Source organism: Lonchura striata, chromosome 15 (genome assembly GCF_046129695.1).
Source record: "Lonchura striata isolate bLonStr1 chromosome 15, bLonStr1.mat, whole genome shotgun sequence".
Taxonomy (NCBI): domain Eukaryota; kingdom Metazoa; phylum Chordata; class Aves; order Passeriformes; family Estrildidae; genus Lonchura; species Lonchura striata.
In genome coordinates, this window is record NC_134617.1 from 3,675,627 (window position 1) to 3,690,726 (window position 15,100).

General features: G+C 45.8%; 2 protein-coding genes across 2 annotated transcripts; both read left to right on the forward strand.

The window, feature by feature from the left end:
• The first annotated feature begins 1,936 nt into the window (after nt 1-1,936).
• On the forward strand, nt 1,937-6,078 carry LOC110470837 (double-headed protease inhibitor, submandibular gland). Its single transcript, XM_021530776.2, has 8 exons — nt 1,937-2,021; nt 2,494-2,516; nt 3,054-3,181; nt 3,438-3,483; nt 4,339-4,466; nt 4,605-4,650; nt 5,299-5,432; nt 5,901-6,078. The coding sequence occupies exons 1-8, from the start codon at nt 1,964-1,966 to the stop codon at nt 5,944-5,946; spliced, it is 609 nt and encodes a 202-aa protein (XP_021386451.2). The 5' UTR covers nt 1,937-1,963; the 3' UTR covers nt 5,947-6,078.
• Nucleotides 6,079-9,515: 3,437 nt separating this feature from the next.
• LOC110470838 (serine peptidase inhibitor Kazal type 6) lies at nt 9,516-13,672 on the forward strand. The gene is made up of 4 exons (XM_021530777.3): nt 9,516-9,599; nt 11,685-11,716; nt 12,653-12,765; nt 13,519-13,672. Exons 1-4 carry the CDS (start codon nt 9,542-9,544, stop codon nt 13,562-13,564), a joined length of 249 nt encoding a protein of 82 aa, XP_021386452.1. The 5' UTR covers nt 9,516-9,541; the 3' UTR covers nt 13,565-13,672.
• Nucleotides 13,673-15,100: the final 1,428 nt, after the last annotated feature.

The window sequence follows — 15,100 nt, forward strand, 5'->3', positions numbered from 1 at the left end:
TCCCTTCTCTCAGACCCTGTAGCAAGGCTCTTTCCTCGTTTCTCTTTTCCTCCCTGCTGCCTTGGGAAGTGGCAGGGGCTGCTGAAGGAGAAGAGCTTTTTGGATGGCCACCAACACCCTCAGGGGCAGCACATGGGGCAGAGAGGATCTCCCAGCGGATCTCACTAATGAAAGAGCAGGTGCTGGCCCAACATCAGTGATGCCATCCCTGGCAGACACTGCCAGGCACAGCAGCTCCTGCTGGCCTCAGCCTGGCAGGAAACACAACAGGAGAAGCAGCACAGCTCCTGCTAATGGGGATCTCAAATCTGGAGGTGGGTATGAGGCTGTTTGGGTCACAGGGCTGGAGAAGAGACAGACTCTGCTCCTGGAGCCCCCCCAGCCATGGGGCTGGCAAGCAGCACCTCCACTAGTGGCTGGTGCAAGTTCTGAGGAAGCTTTGTTTTCAGACTTTGGCATTCCTGCCCCTGGAGATTAATCAATATTAATGCTTCCGTGACTACCGCTTCCTTTCCAAATGTGCTCACAATCAGTACAAGGAATCTGAAAGTCAACTTGCTCAGGATGCTAAGAATGCGACAGAAACAACTTTCAAAGGAACCCTTCAACTTGTGATATTTGTGAAAGAGATCCAAATAGCATTATTCATTTATTTTTCAGGAAAATGATTTCATTGATACAAACAGACCAAATCCCACAAGCTCCATTCTGTGACTACTGTTCCCTTACACTTTCAGCTACGTTTTTATGATTTATCTGCTCATGCCAAGTGTTGAACATCTCCCAGGATAATAAGAAAACCAATTCTGATTTTCTATTTAAAACTCAGGCTGCCTTTAAGCCACATGTATGAATTAAGCTTCTTCTGAAGCACAAAAAAGTTCCATCCGTCACTTCCTTCCGTGACTACCTTAAATCAAAAATTTATTATTTTATGCAATATCCCCTATTTGTTTTTCCATACACTTGCGATAGAGTCGAGCCACTTAGCAGAGCCTAGCACATTATTTATCACTTATCTTCCCTAAAACACAACTCTCAGCTGACACTCAAAATTTAATGCCATATAATTGAGGGAGAAGGGGGAAGCCTAAGGGCTCTCTTTCTGTTTGCAGTTACTGGAATTTTTTCTGGAATGCCTTTAGTATTGACAAGCCCATTTCACCTGCACAGAATACCAGTTGCTTGCCATTAATAGGAAACATTATCCCAGTACAGATTTGAAGCTACTTATTCTCGTAATTTCTTAATCAGACTCATGCTCATTGCCAAGAGATGAATAACTCTTGCTCCTACACAGAAATGTCTAATAAACTTCTGGGGGTTTTTGTGGTGCTTTTCTCTCATGATGAGTTTCTGTGGGTGAGAAATCCAGTGTACCAGGAAATTACAGAAGAGAATGTGGAGAGATTCACTGAGACTTCAGCATCTTTAAAGTGCACTGATGCTTTCCAGACCCCAGATATGATGTCAGTAAAACCTTAGAGTGTCCCATCCTCCTGGCACCCCACTCTGCTGTACCATGAAAGTCTCCCAGAGCCCAGTTCCTGTCTAGCATATGTGATATGGTGAGTACAAGTCAAACACTTCCAACAAACGGGCTCTTTTTTCCTTCCCCAACTTCCATATTCCATTTCATAACATCCTCTATTGAGACAGTGCTCCTGTTTGGAAAGTACAAATCACTCATTGTACAGCAAGACGCCTTTGTTAACAAGCTGGGTGTAGCTCACATTTTTGTTTAATTCTTCTAGGCATCTCTCTAACAAACAAGTATTCTTTGGAGCTCAACTCAGTAATCAATACAATTTTCTTAGTTTACAGAGCAAATAATTACTTTCTGGTGATGACTTCACAAGGTCGGGGAGATGCATATATATACTGGGGAGGGAGAAGGCTGAGAACCATCCACGGACTCTCCGGCACCGACCCACACGGAACAGCCGCCACCACCACCGCCAGCATGAAGATGGCCAACTGTGCTGCCCTCCTGGGGCTGGTCCTTCTTGGCTGCCTTTCTGGTAAGTCATTTTTGTCACCTTTGTTACACTCTGTGCTGGTCTAGACCAACCTGATCCTTTCCCTGTCTCCGTGCATCCCGAGGGATGCAGCCTCTTGGGGGTGTGATGGTTTAGGAATACGCGGCCTCTCTTTTGAATGAACTTCACCCTTGTACAGACAAACTCATGGGATCTATGCTTTAATCTTTTGAGCCTTAGTGGGGATTATGGTGCTGAGGCAGGATAAAATTCTAGGTCCTATTTCTTGTTTAGTGAGTCAAAATTTCTGGTTTCACAAATAAGCGATTTTTTTTAATCTCAGTGTATCACTTTGCATTTACTTGGAGTAGATGAAACATTTGGGAGGATAATCACTTCCTGGTAATGAGAAGGTGTATTTGGTTAATCTGTAGGGAAATTGATATTTCCAAAGGAATTTTAGCGAAGGACATCATACAACTTTTACATTTTATAATTTCTATTTTTATTGTAGATCTTGCTGTTGCCCAAAGACGGGTGAGTATTAGATCTTTGTCATTTAGTCTTGATTTCTAAGTCTAGATGAATAATTCATACTCACACTATATGTCAGGGAATGCATGAGGGGGAAAAAAAAAGAGAAAATGAATAAGAAAGAAGTGCCCCTAAGTGCACCTCTTTTACCAACAGAAGAAACCACCTTTGTCAGAGATAGATAATTTAGCACTTTGATGATTAAAAAGGCAGTGATTAATAATGTAGAATGCGAGTCAGCACAGCACAGAGTGCCAGTAGAAAATCTATATGACTATTGAATATCTGCCTAAATATCTTCCCTGTCTTAATTCCCCAAGGAATGATCATTTTTGCCCATAATTCTCACCAAAATTACTTTAAGTCTTAACGCCAGAGAGGTGCTTTTGTTATGCTGTAAGATACTCGATATATAAATCTTTTTTCACCATGGAGGAGCCATAGAGGTTCCTCAGAGCAGCCTCCCAATGCAGCAAAAACACGATTAGGGCAAGAACAGCCTTCTGTGTGTTTGGAGACATGACGAGTCCCCTTTCCCAGGCCTCCTGCGGCGCCTACATGACGACTGGAAAAACCATGAGCGTTGTCTGTCCCCGCAACTACGACCCCGTGTGCGGCACCAATGGCCGCACCTACCCCAACGAGTGCTCCCTGTGCAGGGACTTCTTGTGAGTAGAAAGTCCCCTGACCACCTACACCTCCACTTCAAGCAGCAGGCAGAAGCCCTTGGGGTTGTGACTAATCGTGGGGTGGACTAGAATTTTCTTAAGTTTCTGTCTTCCCTAATGCCCGGGATCTTCCGTGTCAAAGCTCCAGAATCTGATTAATTGCTGAGGCTTTACGGGTGGAGGGACTTAATGATTGAGATGACAACATGGCATGAAAAGATTAATCCCTGCTTTTCTTCTCCCTCTCTGCCTCTAGCCGCAACCGTGCTCTTGACAAGAAACACGATGGAAGATGCGTTAAGGTACAGTCAGAGATTGGTTCCTTCCCCTGATGGGTGAGAGCCAGACACAAACCTAGCTTAGGATTGGTCCTGTACTGGACCCACACAACTGCTAGCTCTCAGAAATGGGGTGAAAATGAAGAATTTCAGATTTGCAGGAAATTTAATTTGCATTTTGTTTGAACAGCTAAAATCAGTGAGTTTTAAAAGGCAAAAGATCTGTGTAACATTAGAGTTTAGAAAGGAAACTTTTTTATTTCAGGAGTGTTTTGTTCAGTGTTATGAAAACACTTCCCTTTACATTTAGACTTAGAGGCTTATTGTAGCTAAGAAATCCCCAGAAGTTTGAATTTCAACTAAACTATAATTTTGTAACAGAAAAAAATGTATTCTATCAGAATGTTTATCACAAGCTAGAGTTAGTATCAATATATGGAGCTACCATGAAGTGACAAAGAATGTCTATTTTAGTTTAGAGAGAGAGAGAGAGAGAAGAGAAACATTCTGGCTGTGCAATTTCACATAATACAATGACTCCCATTTCAATATACTCAGAGTAATTGCAGGAGCAGCAGGTTGAGTGTAAACTCAATTTTTGAAAGGTGTGAGGTATTTTAGGCAAGGATCCTTCATGGTGGCATTCAGGGGGAAAATCCCCAAGATAACAGGGATGAAGCCCACCTCAGAACAAACACTGGTGCTGTACCCACAGGCAGGATTTCATCTGTGCTCCCCAAAATCCACCACACTGTGGCTGGAATCCCCTTTCTTCTTGCAGCTCTGGCTAGAGGGGGGAATGTCTCCTGCACCACACTCCATTACAAAGGGCTGCTGCAAAAGGGAGCAGAGATTCAAATGCTGCTCTGTGACTTTCAGGTCGACTGTACTGGTTTCCTGAAGCCTGGCAGTGGTTACAACATCCCCTGCACCATGGAGTACTCCCCCATCTGCGGCACCAATGGCATCTCCTACAGGAACAAGTGCCAGTTCTGTACTGCTGTGGCGTAAGTGAAGGGCCCAGGGCAGGACAGGGCTTCTGCACAAGTATTGCTCTTTTTGGCATTTGGAGCATAAAGGGGCAGTTTGACTCACGGAGCAGCTGCACTGTGCTCATTCATTCTCCACTTGCTTTCCCCACACAGGAGCGGCCTGGAAGTGGACCTGAGGAACTACGGAGAGTGTTACCAGGTAAAGCCAGAAATCTGCACTCTTAACTGCTGTTACATTTTGTAACACAAATTCATGGCTGAATAATAGAAATGCCTCTGCTGTCCTGGTGTATTTGGCATGGAAATAGGACTTGAGGAAAATAGTTATGCCAGGTCCATACCAGATTAGGTATGGAACCTAATCCATGGCTGAGATATTTGGTCCCCTCTCTGATCTGGGAACAGCAGGCAGAAGGTGCTGAGACCTTCATTTACTGCAAAACTGGATGAGCAAGAGACGCTGTGTCATTGATGCAGGAGCTCTACTAGTAGCAGTGATTCCCTGGGTGGGAGAACTTAGTGCACTGGGGCTTGTGACCACCCCCTTTCTGTCCACTTGCCACTTCTTGTCTGCTGAACCAGAGCAGCCAGTGGGAGAGCCAGCCTGGAAATACCAGCATGGTCACTCAACTACTCATAGTAATATTTATTAGATTTTTTTTTTGCCTCCACCATCTCCCTACTTCAGGTTGTTCCAGGCAAGCACATTCTCTGAGTCTGCAGAAGCCCTGCTCCTGAAAAGCGCTTTCATGCTTTGCCACATCACAAAATACTAAACAAACACAAAGCACTTATGTAGGAAAATACGGGGAACAGAAGTGTTAAACCCTGTTTTTTGTTCCATTAGCACACTGTCAACATCGACTGCAGCGCTTTCCAGCAGAAGGGCGGCAACCTCGTCTGCACCTCCGAGTACACCCCCATCTGCGGCTCCGACGGCAGGACTTACGGGAACAAGTGCCAGTTCTGCAACGCCGTCTCGTAAGTACAGAGCTCACCATGAACCAGAGGAGCTCCCATGCAGCTGTGGCAGCTGGGGTGGAAGCCCCAGAGCTCCCGTTAGCTCCCATCCCTACCCCATGCTCCTCTCCCAACGCTCACTCCTCTGCCACCCCCCAGGCGCCGCGGATCCTAAGCCTGAGTGAGTCTTCTCCTCCTCCCCTTGCAATTAAAAGCAGATCCCCGCTTGCAGGCTCATAGCCTTGCTGACTGCCTCCCTGCCAGGGTGATTGAAAGTGTGACCGTAGGAGGTGTCCAAAATTATGGGGTTTGTCCCAAATCTCTTCAACGTATGAAAGCGTGTAACTTGAGGAATCTGAAAAGAGGTGGAACATTAAGCAAAGTACTCTATGACTTGGAGAGCACAAGGGCATTTGGCTTATTTGGGTAAAGTCAGGCTATAAAGATGAGATCCATGTCTCTAATTTTGGTCTCCCTCTCTCTCTTCAGACGCAGCTTTGGAGGTCTGTTCGTCAGGCACCAAGGCGAATGCTAAGCGCTGGAGCTGGACCCTTCAACACGACATTTCCCTCCCAAATTCTTCAATCAAACATGCTCTTCCTTGCTCCCTCAAATGTTATACACCAGTCTCTGCTTTGATTGATCAATAAATTAAATGCAGCCACAATCTTTGCCATGGAATGGTTTTTAATTTTGGTTTTGTTTTCTAGGCAGGGTAATGGTCTTCAGGCTTTTTGGGAACTTTTCTGCCAGGCAGGAGAAGTGGTGAAATAAACCACAATAAAGAGCAAAACACCAGCCCAAGCCCTCAAGAGAGAATGTCACTCTGTAGAAACCATCAGAAATGCTATAAAATAGCACATCTTTGAATTTAATTTTGAAGTCTTGCAGAGTGTAAATGGATTTGTCTTTGTCACAGTGCTGGACCTTGGAGGAGCTGTTCCTTTCTGGGGCCTTGGCCTGGTGGGATGGTGCTGGGGAAGTGTGAAAGGGGGTGTGATCAGCTTTATCTGGTCACACCTGGACAAGGGGCAGGTCAGGTGGTGCCTTATAAAAAGGAGGCTTATGGCAAAGGGAGGAGGTCTCTCATAGGGAAGAAAATTAGGAACTGCTGCTTCCTTGAAGGGTGTGTCCACTGAGACTGTGCCCATCAGCAGAAAATTGCAGCAAGCTATGCAAGGTTGTAATGAGCCTAATGAGAACCTGAGGAGAAATTAGACTGGGCTCAGGCTTTCAGCTTCTTGGAGGACAGATCTAAAAAGCTGTACTGATGGTATGTGAGGCAGAGGTGAGGCAGAGGACCCTTCAGGAAAAGGTCTTGGGTTTTCTAACTCCAGGAAAGAAGGGCAAGAAGATGTGCTAGCAGTTCAAATGTGTTTTTTATCTGGGGAAAAAAAGTGTGAAGATAACATCTTTGTGGGAACCTGAAGCGTGCACTGCAGGAAAAATGACATATATGACTGTTGGTGATGATCTGCTATCTTTTTGGGTGAGTCAAGGAGTTAATATGCAAACAGCACAAGCAAAAAAAGTCCCAAGTGCCATGGCTCACACACTCCCTTCCTCATCCTTTCTCCACCTCCCATTCTCTTGTTATGTAAAAGAACACCTGCTGCTAAGGCTGATATTTAGGACAAAATCTGCAAGTTTCAAGACACTTCTTTTGGTCTTGTTTCCTGAAGTAGATAATTTCTTGACCAAGGATTTTGTAGGTGCTCCCCACCAGAATGTAAGAGGTTTGTCCTTCCCTAGAACCAGCACAGAGAGCAGGAAGAAGAATGGAAATTCTTATTTTGGGGGATTTTTTTTGTGTTACTACAGGTAGTATAAATCACATCATACCTTTGTGCCTGCTTCTAAGAAAAGAGAGAGAAATTGGAGAGTCACAAGAGTCCTCACTAGTTACCTGCTTGTGTGTCTGAGAAAACAGTTAAGGAACAGTAAAAGGAGTAAAAGGAACAGTAAAATGGATGGGTTTGTTGAATTGTTTTATAATTCCTTTTTGGACAAGAAGTTCACATAGTGGCCACAGACCAGTGAATTCTGGCCATAGCAGGAAATTATCTTCAATGGCAAAGTCTTATGGTGAGTCCCCTCTTCAGAGGTAGTTTGTGCCTGAGGAAGTTAGATACCTGCTCAGAAGGCTTTGGAAAAGCCCAGAGAAGAGTTCACCCGCAGCAAAATGGGGCCAAATGGTGAATATGTGGCTGTCTCATAAGCCTCTAGCAAGGACATTAGAAAATGGAAAGGTTTGTAGCATTTAAGTCTAAAAAGTGGCCAGCACAGGTTAGGGACTCAGCTTAACACCAGCAAGACTCTGCCCAGCCACCCCTTAGGCTGCACAGTGAGGTCCAGGTGCCTTTCTTTTGTCCCTGAAAGGGACAGCATTTTGCCACCAAGTCACCTTTGATCCTGATGTTTTCCCCATCCCAGCCTGTTGGATCCTTGCAAAATCTGCCACCTCTTCTTTGAAGCAGACCAACCCTCTCTGTGGCCCAGCTGTGCAGCCTGGGCCCTTGTTTGCTTTTAAATCAGATGTTTTGTTACCAAACTCAAGAGGACATCCAGAGCATGGGCAGGATTGAGGGGAGCAAGAGGCACAAGTGCTCCTGAAGAACACATTGGGAAAGTGCCTTTCCTTGCCACTCCTCAGGCGTCACAAAGAAGTGGAAACGGGCAGCAACAATAATCACCTGGCTGGTAATTTAGCCTTTCCCTCTGCTCAGCCCGGAAGGGGTTGGTTTGCTGAGGCTGGAGCCAGCCCAGCTGTGCTGCAGCAACCAAAATATTATTTGGGCAGATAAGGGACTGAGGCATCGAGGCTGTGGTCACGAGCGGTGACGTCTGAAACCAGAAAAGGCAAACAGGGAGTGCTGCGAGCGGCAGAACTGAGCGTGGCTGGGAACGGCGCTGCGGCTGACGGGTTTGATAACTAAATTACACGAGAGGCTGCGTCGTGAGATCACCCTTAATAGACAGCCCAGGATTTGCCTGTCACTCACGGTTTCTCTGCCACTCTGTGGATTTTAAGATGTCTGGCAAGCTGCAAACTGAGGTGCTTTCCCAGATGTAGGGCACCCATAGCATTGATCTCCTGCAGAAGCTGGCTGGGGATGCTTGTAGCATCTTTCCTCTTCCTCCTCTTGCTTAGAGAAAAGGTATAAAAATGTGATCGTTATTTTTAATTTTTTTTTCCACTCCTGTGTGAAATCTGGCTGCAACTAGTTGTGTATTCAGAATTCACTGGGGGAACTGAAACCTAGATATATCTACACATATTTGTCTCCTAAGCCTTGCCTCCTCAGGAAAACATACTAAAATTTAGGCTTATTCTTATCTGGAGAGGTGTTTGGTGTGCGTGAACACAAATCCTTGCACAGCCTCAGCTGGAAATAGAGCTTGGATCTGCCAATTCCCCATCAAATTCCCATCACTGCCACTTGCGGTGGGAGCAGAGCCCTAACATATGTTTGTGAATGTGAGAAACTGGAAAAACATTGACAGCTCGGGTTTAAATAGTTCAGGGAGGAGAGTCAGCAGTTCTATCTGGGACTGTGCACACGGCGAGGAGAGCATGTCACAGCCCAGAGCTTCTCCACCCCAACTCCACAAATTTAGAACCATCCTCAAAAATAGCCAGGGAACAACGTATAATTGGTTTCACAGACAACACATTCTCATGCTGTGATTTATTTCGTAACGTCTGGTGAGTGTCATCACGCCGCACTCAGAGCCTCGGTGCTGGCATTCGGAGAGAGCCCAGAGAATGAAAATTACCAGCTTCCCTGATGAATCACTGCTTTGAAAATTCACCCTTGTGAGAATCCTGTGACTATTTAGAAAAAAAAAAAAATAATTACGTTACAAGCACGTCTATCACTCATATAATTATCCCTTTCTAGGTTTGATGTGGACAGGGCAGCATTCCTTAAAGCACCATAAACTGGCCAGGACCAATAATGGCTTTAGAAACCAAGTGGAGAAGTTCTCACAATTAAGGTGGGGAATGAGGACATCTGTGGACAGGCACATAAATACATAGAAAGGCAGCTCTGTGTGCACTGTGGGCTCTGGGACTGAGACAGCACCTCCTGCTCCGACCTTGGCTTGGCTAAAGAGCTTCCTGCAGCATGAGGGCTACAGGTGCCTTAGTGCTTCTCAGCCTGCTGCTGCTCTCTTTCTTCACGGGTAAGTGATCTTTTCCCTAGCCTAGAAAAGAAAATCAAACACCAGAACATCTCCTGACAACAAATTTTGGAGAGTCTTGATCACTGGCTGACAGGCTTGAAGATAAAACTGAGCAAGTAGAAAATACCTGCAGGACTTGCTCACTCATATGACATTTTTCCACTTCTCGTGTGCCTCTGCAGTGGATAATGTAGTGGACGTGTCACTGGGAGACAGAGTGAGCAAATTCTGAGTACTTCTTCAGCAAATATACCAAAGCAGAGTGTAATTATGAATTTTTGGTACAAGTGCTCACTGGAGAGTTTTGCTGAACCAGTTAGAGAAGAAACTCACTCACCTCCAGGTCATCTGCTCTTGTTTTGATCCTAAGCATCTTGGTATTTTGTGTTTTCCTTGGAGATGTGGAGATGTAATTAGATGAAAGTTTCAGCTTTCGTTGATGTTGCAGAGAAAAGCTTGAAAATTAAATTCAAATGTCCTCAAGGAGTCAGAACAAAGAGGGCAAATTAAAAGGATCCAGCAACTATTTATCTGGAGATTTACACATCTCTGTGATGATGTGGGGAAGCTGAGTGATGATTTTTGAACCTATAGATCATGCCAGTGTTATCACTTGCTTGAGTCCAGCTGACCCAGCTCTGCAAGGTCTGTGGCAACAGTTATTGAAGAATATGTGGAACAAGAAATATTTATACTTGTTTTTTTGTGAATAATTTGAATAAAGAAATCACTTGAGAAAATGGCAAGCTGTGCATGGAGAAGAGGTGAATTGCTTTGTACACATTATTCATTATGAAATATTCATCTGTCTCTAATTGAGTCTTAATTGGGACTGGGTTCCATCAGAAGGCTGATTCTTCCTTCCAAGGCCGGGCAGAATAGTAGCAAACCCTGTGATCTCCAGTAAAATAAACAGATGTCAAGAGGCATCATCACAAATTCTTCTGTAGCTTCATGTAATATTTATAAAAAATATTTAATGAGCTGTTTTGTAAATAATATGCAGATAGCCATACCAGTGCCTTCAACATTACAGGAGCCTAGCAAAACCTGAGGACAGAGTAAATGTGCCAGCACCAGGAAAAAACACCAAAGGACAACAGAAATAGCAAAAGAAGAAGGAAGGTTTGATGAACGAGGGTTGAGCTGACTGCAGGTTGGGTGTCCCTCATCCACTGGAGAGGGATGAGTGGAGGACAAGGTCCTTCCCCTCCTGCCCAGAGCCACCTGAGCAGCACCACAGCTGGCAGTGACCCTGCTGACCAGCAGGTACAGCCTCACCAAATGCTGGGTATTCATCCCACTCTGCTGTGACCCAGAATCTGCAGCTCTTCAATCAACCCACCCTGCAGTGTCAGGCTCCCCTTTAGAGACATGACAGGGTCGCCCCATTTCACAGCTCTGACTCAGCCCACATTCCTGCCTGCCAGCTTTGCCAAGAAGAAACAAAAAGAGCATGGACTGCTGAGCTCCAAGCCCAGAGCCTGTGCTTCCAGGGGATTTTGGTGCTGGTTCTGACCGGTGCTGCCTGTTCTGCTGTCACCCCATGACGTCTCTGTGTATCTCACCAGGCTGAGCCTGTCCTGGGAGGGTGTCTGGGCTGTGCTGAGCATGAACCCAACCACGAGATTTCCTGCTCCAGGGTCCCCTCCTGTCAGCAGCAGCAGCCACGTGCATTGTTCAGAGGTGCAGGAGCCTAAAGGCCTTAAAAGCCAACATGGGTTTCAAATCTCTGGGAGCATGGTTCCACATCTGATATGGCAGCTTGCTTCCCCGGGAGTGGCTGCCTTCCAGGAGATTGGGTTATGTGTCTGAGGTGTAGTTAGCAGCTGAATGAATGATTACATGGTATTTTAGTAGCATTTTTCAAAATAGGAAAATACTGAAAAGCAATTCAGATAATGTATTTCCTGCCCCCTCTTCCCCCATGAGGGATGACGGAGTAGGAAAAACCTGGAGTATGTTTCACTGTAGTTTGCATAACTTGTTTGTGAATTTAATTCAGGCTTTATCAGAAAGTAATGCTGACGTGTAAAATCTGTCTGGTTTTTATTTGCCTTTTTTTTTTTTTTTTTTCCCTTTTAGTTCCAGATGTAGCAGGTCAAGAGATTGAAGAGGTTAGTGCTGCTGTTTCTGCTTGCTGAATCTGCATTTAATAAAACCATGGAATCATTACTGGTGGAAAAGACCCCCAAGACCACCGAATCCAAGATTTGACTGATCACCACTTTGTCAACTAAACCATAGCACTGAGTGCCACATCCAGTCATGGCGTTTCACTTTGGAGAAATGTTTTTTATAACCAAAACCTTGGTGCTGGGTAAACAGTTTTTAATGTCTGCTGGGATCAGGTGGGTCCTTCCAAGTATTCCCAGTGCTGGGGAGTTCACTTCTACCTGGGGAATATTGTGTGGCCACGTTAGCAGGTAGAGCAGGGAAATAAATGGTTGATTTAGCAAATGTTTATGTGCTGCACCACTTTTGACTTGACTTTTGACTATACAATCTTCTCATGAAGCAAACGGATTATTGAGTGTCCTATTCCCCCAAATTTAGTTCATCCCTGGGATTTGTAGAGAGGCAAAATACCTGTACACTTCCTGGGCATAATTTTTAATTGCCCAGGGATTTCCCTATTGTTTCTGCCTCCTTCCTCTGGGAAAGCAGGAGCTTAGCAAGCACCAAAGTGAGTGCAGCGTTTCGCAAGACACCTGAAGTCATGCAGCAGGGAGGGAGCTCAGCTCAGAGTGCCTGACAGAGCATCAGTGCTGACTCTTCTCGTGCATGCCTAGGCTAATCCACTCCTATTGTTGGGAGATCAAGACTTCTCCCAGGTGACTACAATTTCCTTCCTCAAACACGGGCCAAAATTCCCCTGAAATGCTGCTTCTGTTAATTTGTGAAAGGGCTTTTTCTGTCAGAAAAGAGACAGTGTCAGAACTTGTCAGAAAAAGCTTTACATTAATGACCTTGGGTCCGATTTGGAAAGTGAAACAAAAAGTACGGAGGTCCTGAAAGTTTTGGTTTTTTAAAAATTATTATTCCTTGTGCAGATCTGTAGGGAGTTCCTAAACAGAAGCGTGTACTGCACGAGGGAGTCCAACCCTCACTGCGGCACGGATGGCGTCACGTATGGGAACAAGTGTGCCTTCTGCAAGGCAGTGCTGTAAGTGACACTGGGGGCCCTGGAAGAGCAGGCTTTGCCTTCATTTCCATGGGTCCAGTGGTGATCTTCATGGGGGGAAGCCCTGTATCCAGGCTGCCCCTCTTGTATGGACCAGCCTCTGAACCGTGCCAAGAGGAATGTTTCCTCCTTGGAGCAGAGCTGTGTGCTACAAGTTAATTTTAATTCATTTCTGGGCGTTGCAGGCTGCTGGTTGCCATGCTGAGAGGCAGCACAGGGCCTGGGAAGCAAATGCATCCTGCCTGTACCTTCCACAAGCACTAAATTGATGCACAATTCCCACTGTGTGCCACAGGCTGCAGCTCTCACTGCCCACACTCCTGGGTACTGAGAAGTGCTGGAGGAATGTGGGAGCTGAGCCATGCCAAGTTATTCCTGAAAAGTCTGAATGAACTTTGTGAAACAAGACACAAGATCTCAGAGGAAGAACAGGATGTCTCTCCTTTTCCTAAGCTCTGTCACCTTTTAAAGGAGATGCCATCCCTGATGGATGGAATGTGCTTGCAAAATGTTTTTGCCTTAGCAATCCTTACATTTAGTGTGCAGCCAAGGCTGCCTTATCCTAGGGCAAATCAGAGAAGAACAAGGAGAGGAGAAAATAGCTGGGTGTTACTTGTGAGGTACCAGGGACATACTCTGGCACAAGTCAGGCCTGTTGGGGTGAGTGAGCTCTGTCCCACACTGCTGTGTCTGTCATTTGCTGCTTGGTCTAAGTCTCTCTCCCTCCTTTTACAGGAGAAGTGGAGGGAAAATAAGATTGAAGCACCTGGGGAAATGCTGAGTCCTGCCTGGACCGAGCAGCAGGAGCTGAGCCGCCCTCGACCGCGGACACGGGAGCAGCCTGTCCTCCCTCTGCTGTCTCTGCTCAATAAAATAACACTCAGCACCATTCTTTGGCTGGATTCTTTCTTCCATAAGACCCAGAAAAATGCTTTGATCTAGCCGTGCTGGAGCCTGATGTGTGGCTTTGCTCTCCTGAGCTGTTGCATCACCTCCTCCTGGGAAGAAAGGCGATTCCCACGGCTCCGTGGGTTGTGTCCTCCTGTCTCTGCCAGCCACAGCTCCTCTGCCCCGTCCTGCCTGGCAAACTGGCACATGCTGGGCAGCCAAAAACTGCTCCTGCCCGACTCTGCCCATCCCAGGGGGTGGGTGACAGCAGGAGCCTTGGTCCCCTCCCCAGCCTCCATAGCCATGTTCCTCCTCTCTCAGGGGTTACTGTGGGAGGGTGATGGGAGAGCTGATGAACAGCGTGACTGCATATGCCTCATCTCCTTTGGAAAGCAGAGACAAGGAGCTGAGGGTAGGGAATATTGCTCCATTTAAGCCTTCACCCAGGAGATGGCAGGTGGAGGCTGGTTTTGGGCAGAAGCTGCAAGGATCTTCTAACCAAATCAGTCTTTTCCCTTCTTTTCTCTTAGAGAATGCTTTGTCTTGAAAACTGTGAGCTCACCAGCATTATTTTCCTGCTGCCAAGTGTCTTCGCATGCTAATAAAATTATATTTAGCAGAGAGCCAGATTGCATAAATTGTCAATAATTAAAAAAAAAAAAATCCCTGGAGCAGAAGAGCTGTGGGCTTACTCTCCCCTTCTCTAGGATAAATTCTCTCTGAATCATACACAGACCTTAATTTTCTAGGCATACATGTTTGCATTTATTTACAATTTTTAATACACATAGACTTCATTCCTTTCTTCACTTTTCACACTGCTGCCCTCTCTCTTCTTCACTCTGGCTGACAAATCCCTCTTTGTGCAAACACAAGAAAAGTAATTTTACGGTCTCTTTCACTGTGCAAAACTCTCACAGGGAAACACTTGTGGCATCCTCTTGTTAAAACATTGGCAGTAGATCAATGGGACAGCAGCACCTTCATGTTAAACACTTAACTTTCAAAGGAAGCTTTAGATTTATCATGCGCCTCAGGGGTCAACATCTTTTGCAAGCACCTAAATGCTGAGCACCTAAACCTCTGGACCTTGTTTGGACAGAGCTTGAGCATTTGCCTCTCATGCCACAATCCCAGCTTTGAACTCAACTGGGGCACAATGCCTAAAAAGAGAGACCTCAGCAAGGTGCTCAGCACACCTAATACCAGCTTCTCCTCTGGTAATCCACATAACCCAATTCTGGTAAATGCTTTGTCATTTGGTAACTTCCCAGGCAGGCAGCCAGTGGCTGAGCTGCAAAGGCAAAGCTTTGTTTTGGAGCTGTTTTGGAGCTTCTCTCCAACCAGCTGCCTTTGATCCTGATGTTTTCCCCATCCCAGCCTACTGGATCCTTGCAAAATCTGCCACCTCTTCTTTGAAGCAGACCAA

Excerpts from the sequence above, each read along its gene's own strand:
- LOC110470837 (XM_021530776.2), top strand. The coding sequence starts at position 1,964 with ATGAAGATGGCCAACTGTGCTGCCCTCCTGGGGCTGGTCCTTCTTGGC. Across the intron at positions 2,517-3,053 it reads TTGCTGTTGCCCAAAGACGG|GCCTCCTGCGGCGCCTACAT; the intron begins GTGAGTATTAGA and ends CCCCTTTCCCAG. Across the intron at positions 3,484-4,338 it reads ACGATGGAAGATGCGTTAAG|GTCGACTGTACTGGTTTCCT; the intron begins GTACAGTCAGAG and ends TGTGACTTTCAG.
- LOC110470838 (XM_021530777.3), top strand. The coding sequence starts at position 9,542 with ATGAGGGCTACAGGTGCCTTAGTGCTTCTCAGCCTGCTGCTGCTCTCT. Across the intron at positions 9,600-11,684 it reads GCTGCTCTCTTTCTTCACGG|TTCCAGATGTAGCAGGTCAA; the intron begins GTAAGTGATCTT and ends TTTCCCTTTTAG. Across the intron at positions 12,766-13,518 it reads GCCTTCTGCAAGGCAGTGCT|GAGAAGTGGAGGGAAAATAA; the intron begins GTAAGTGACACT and ends CTCCTTTTACAG.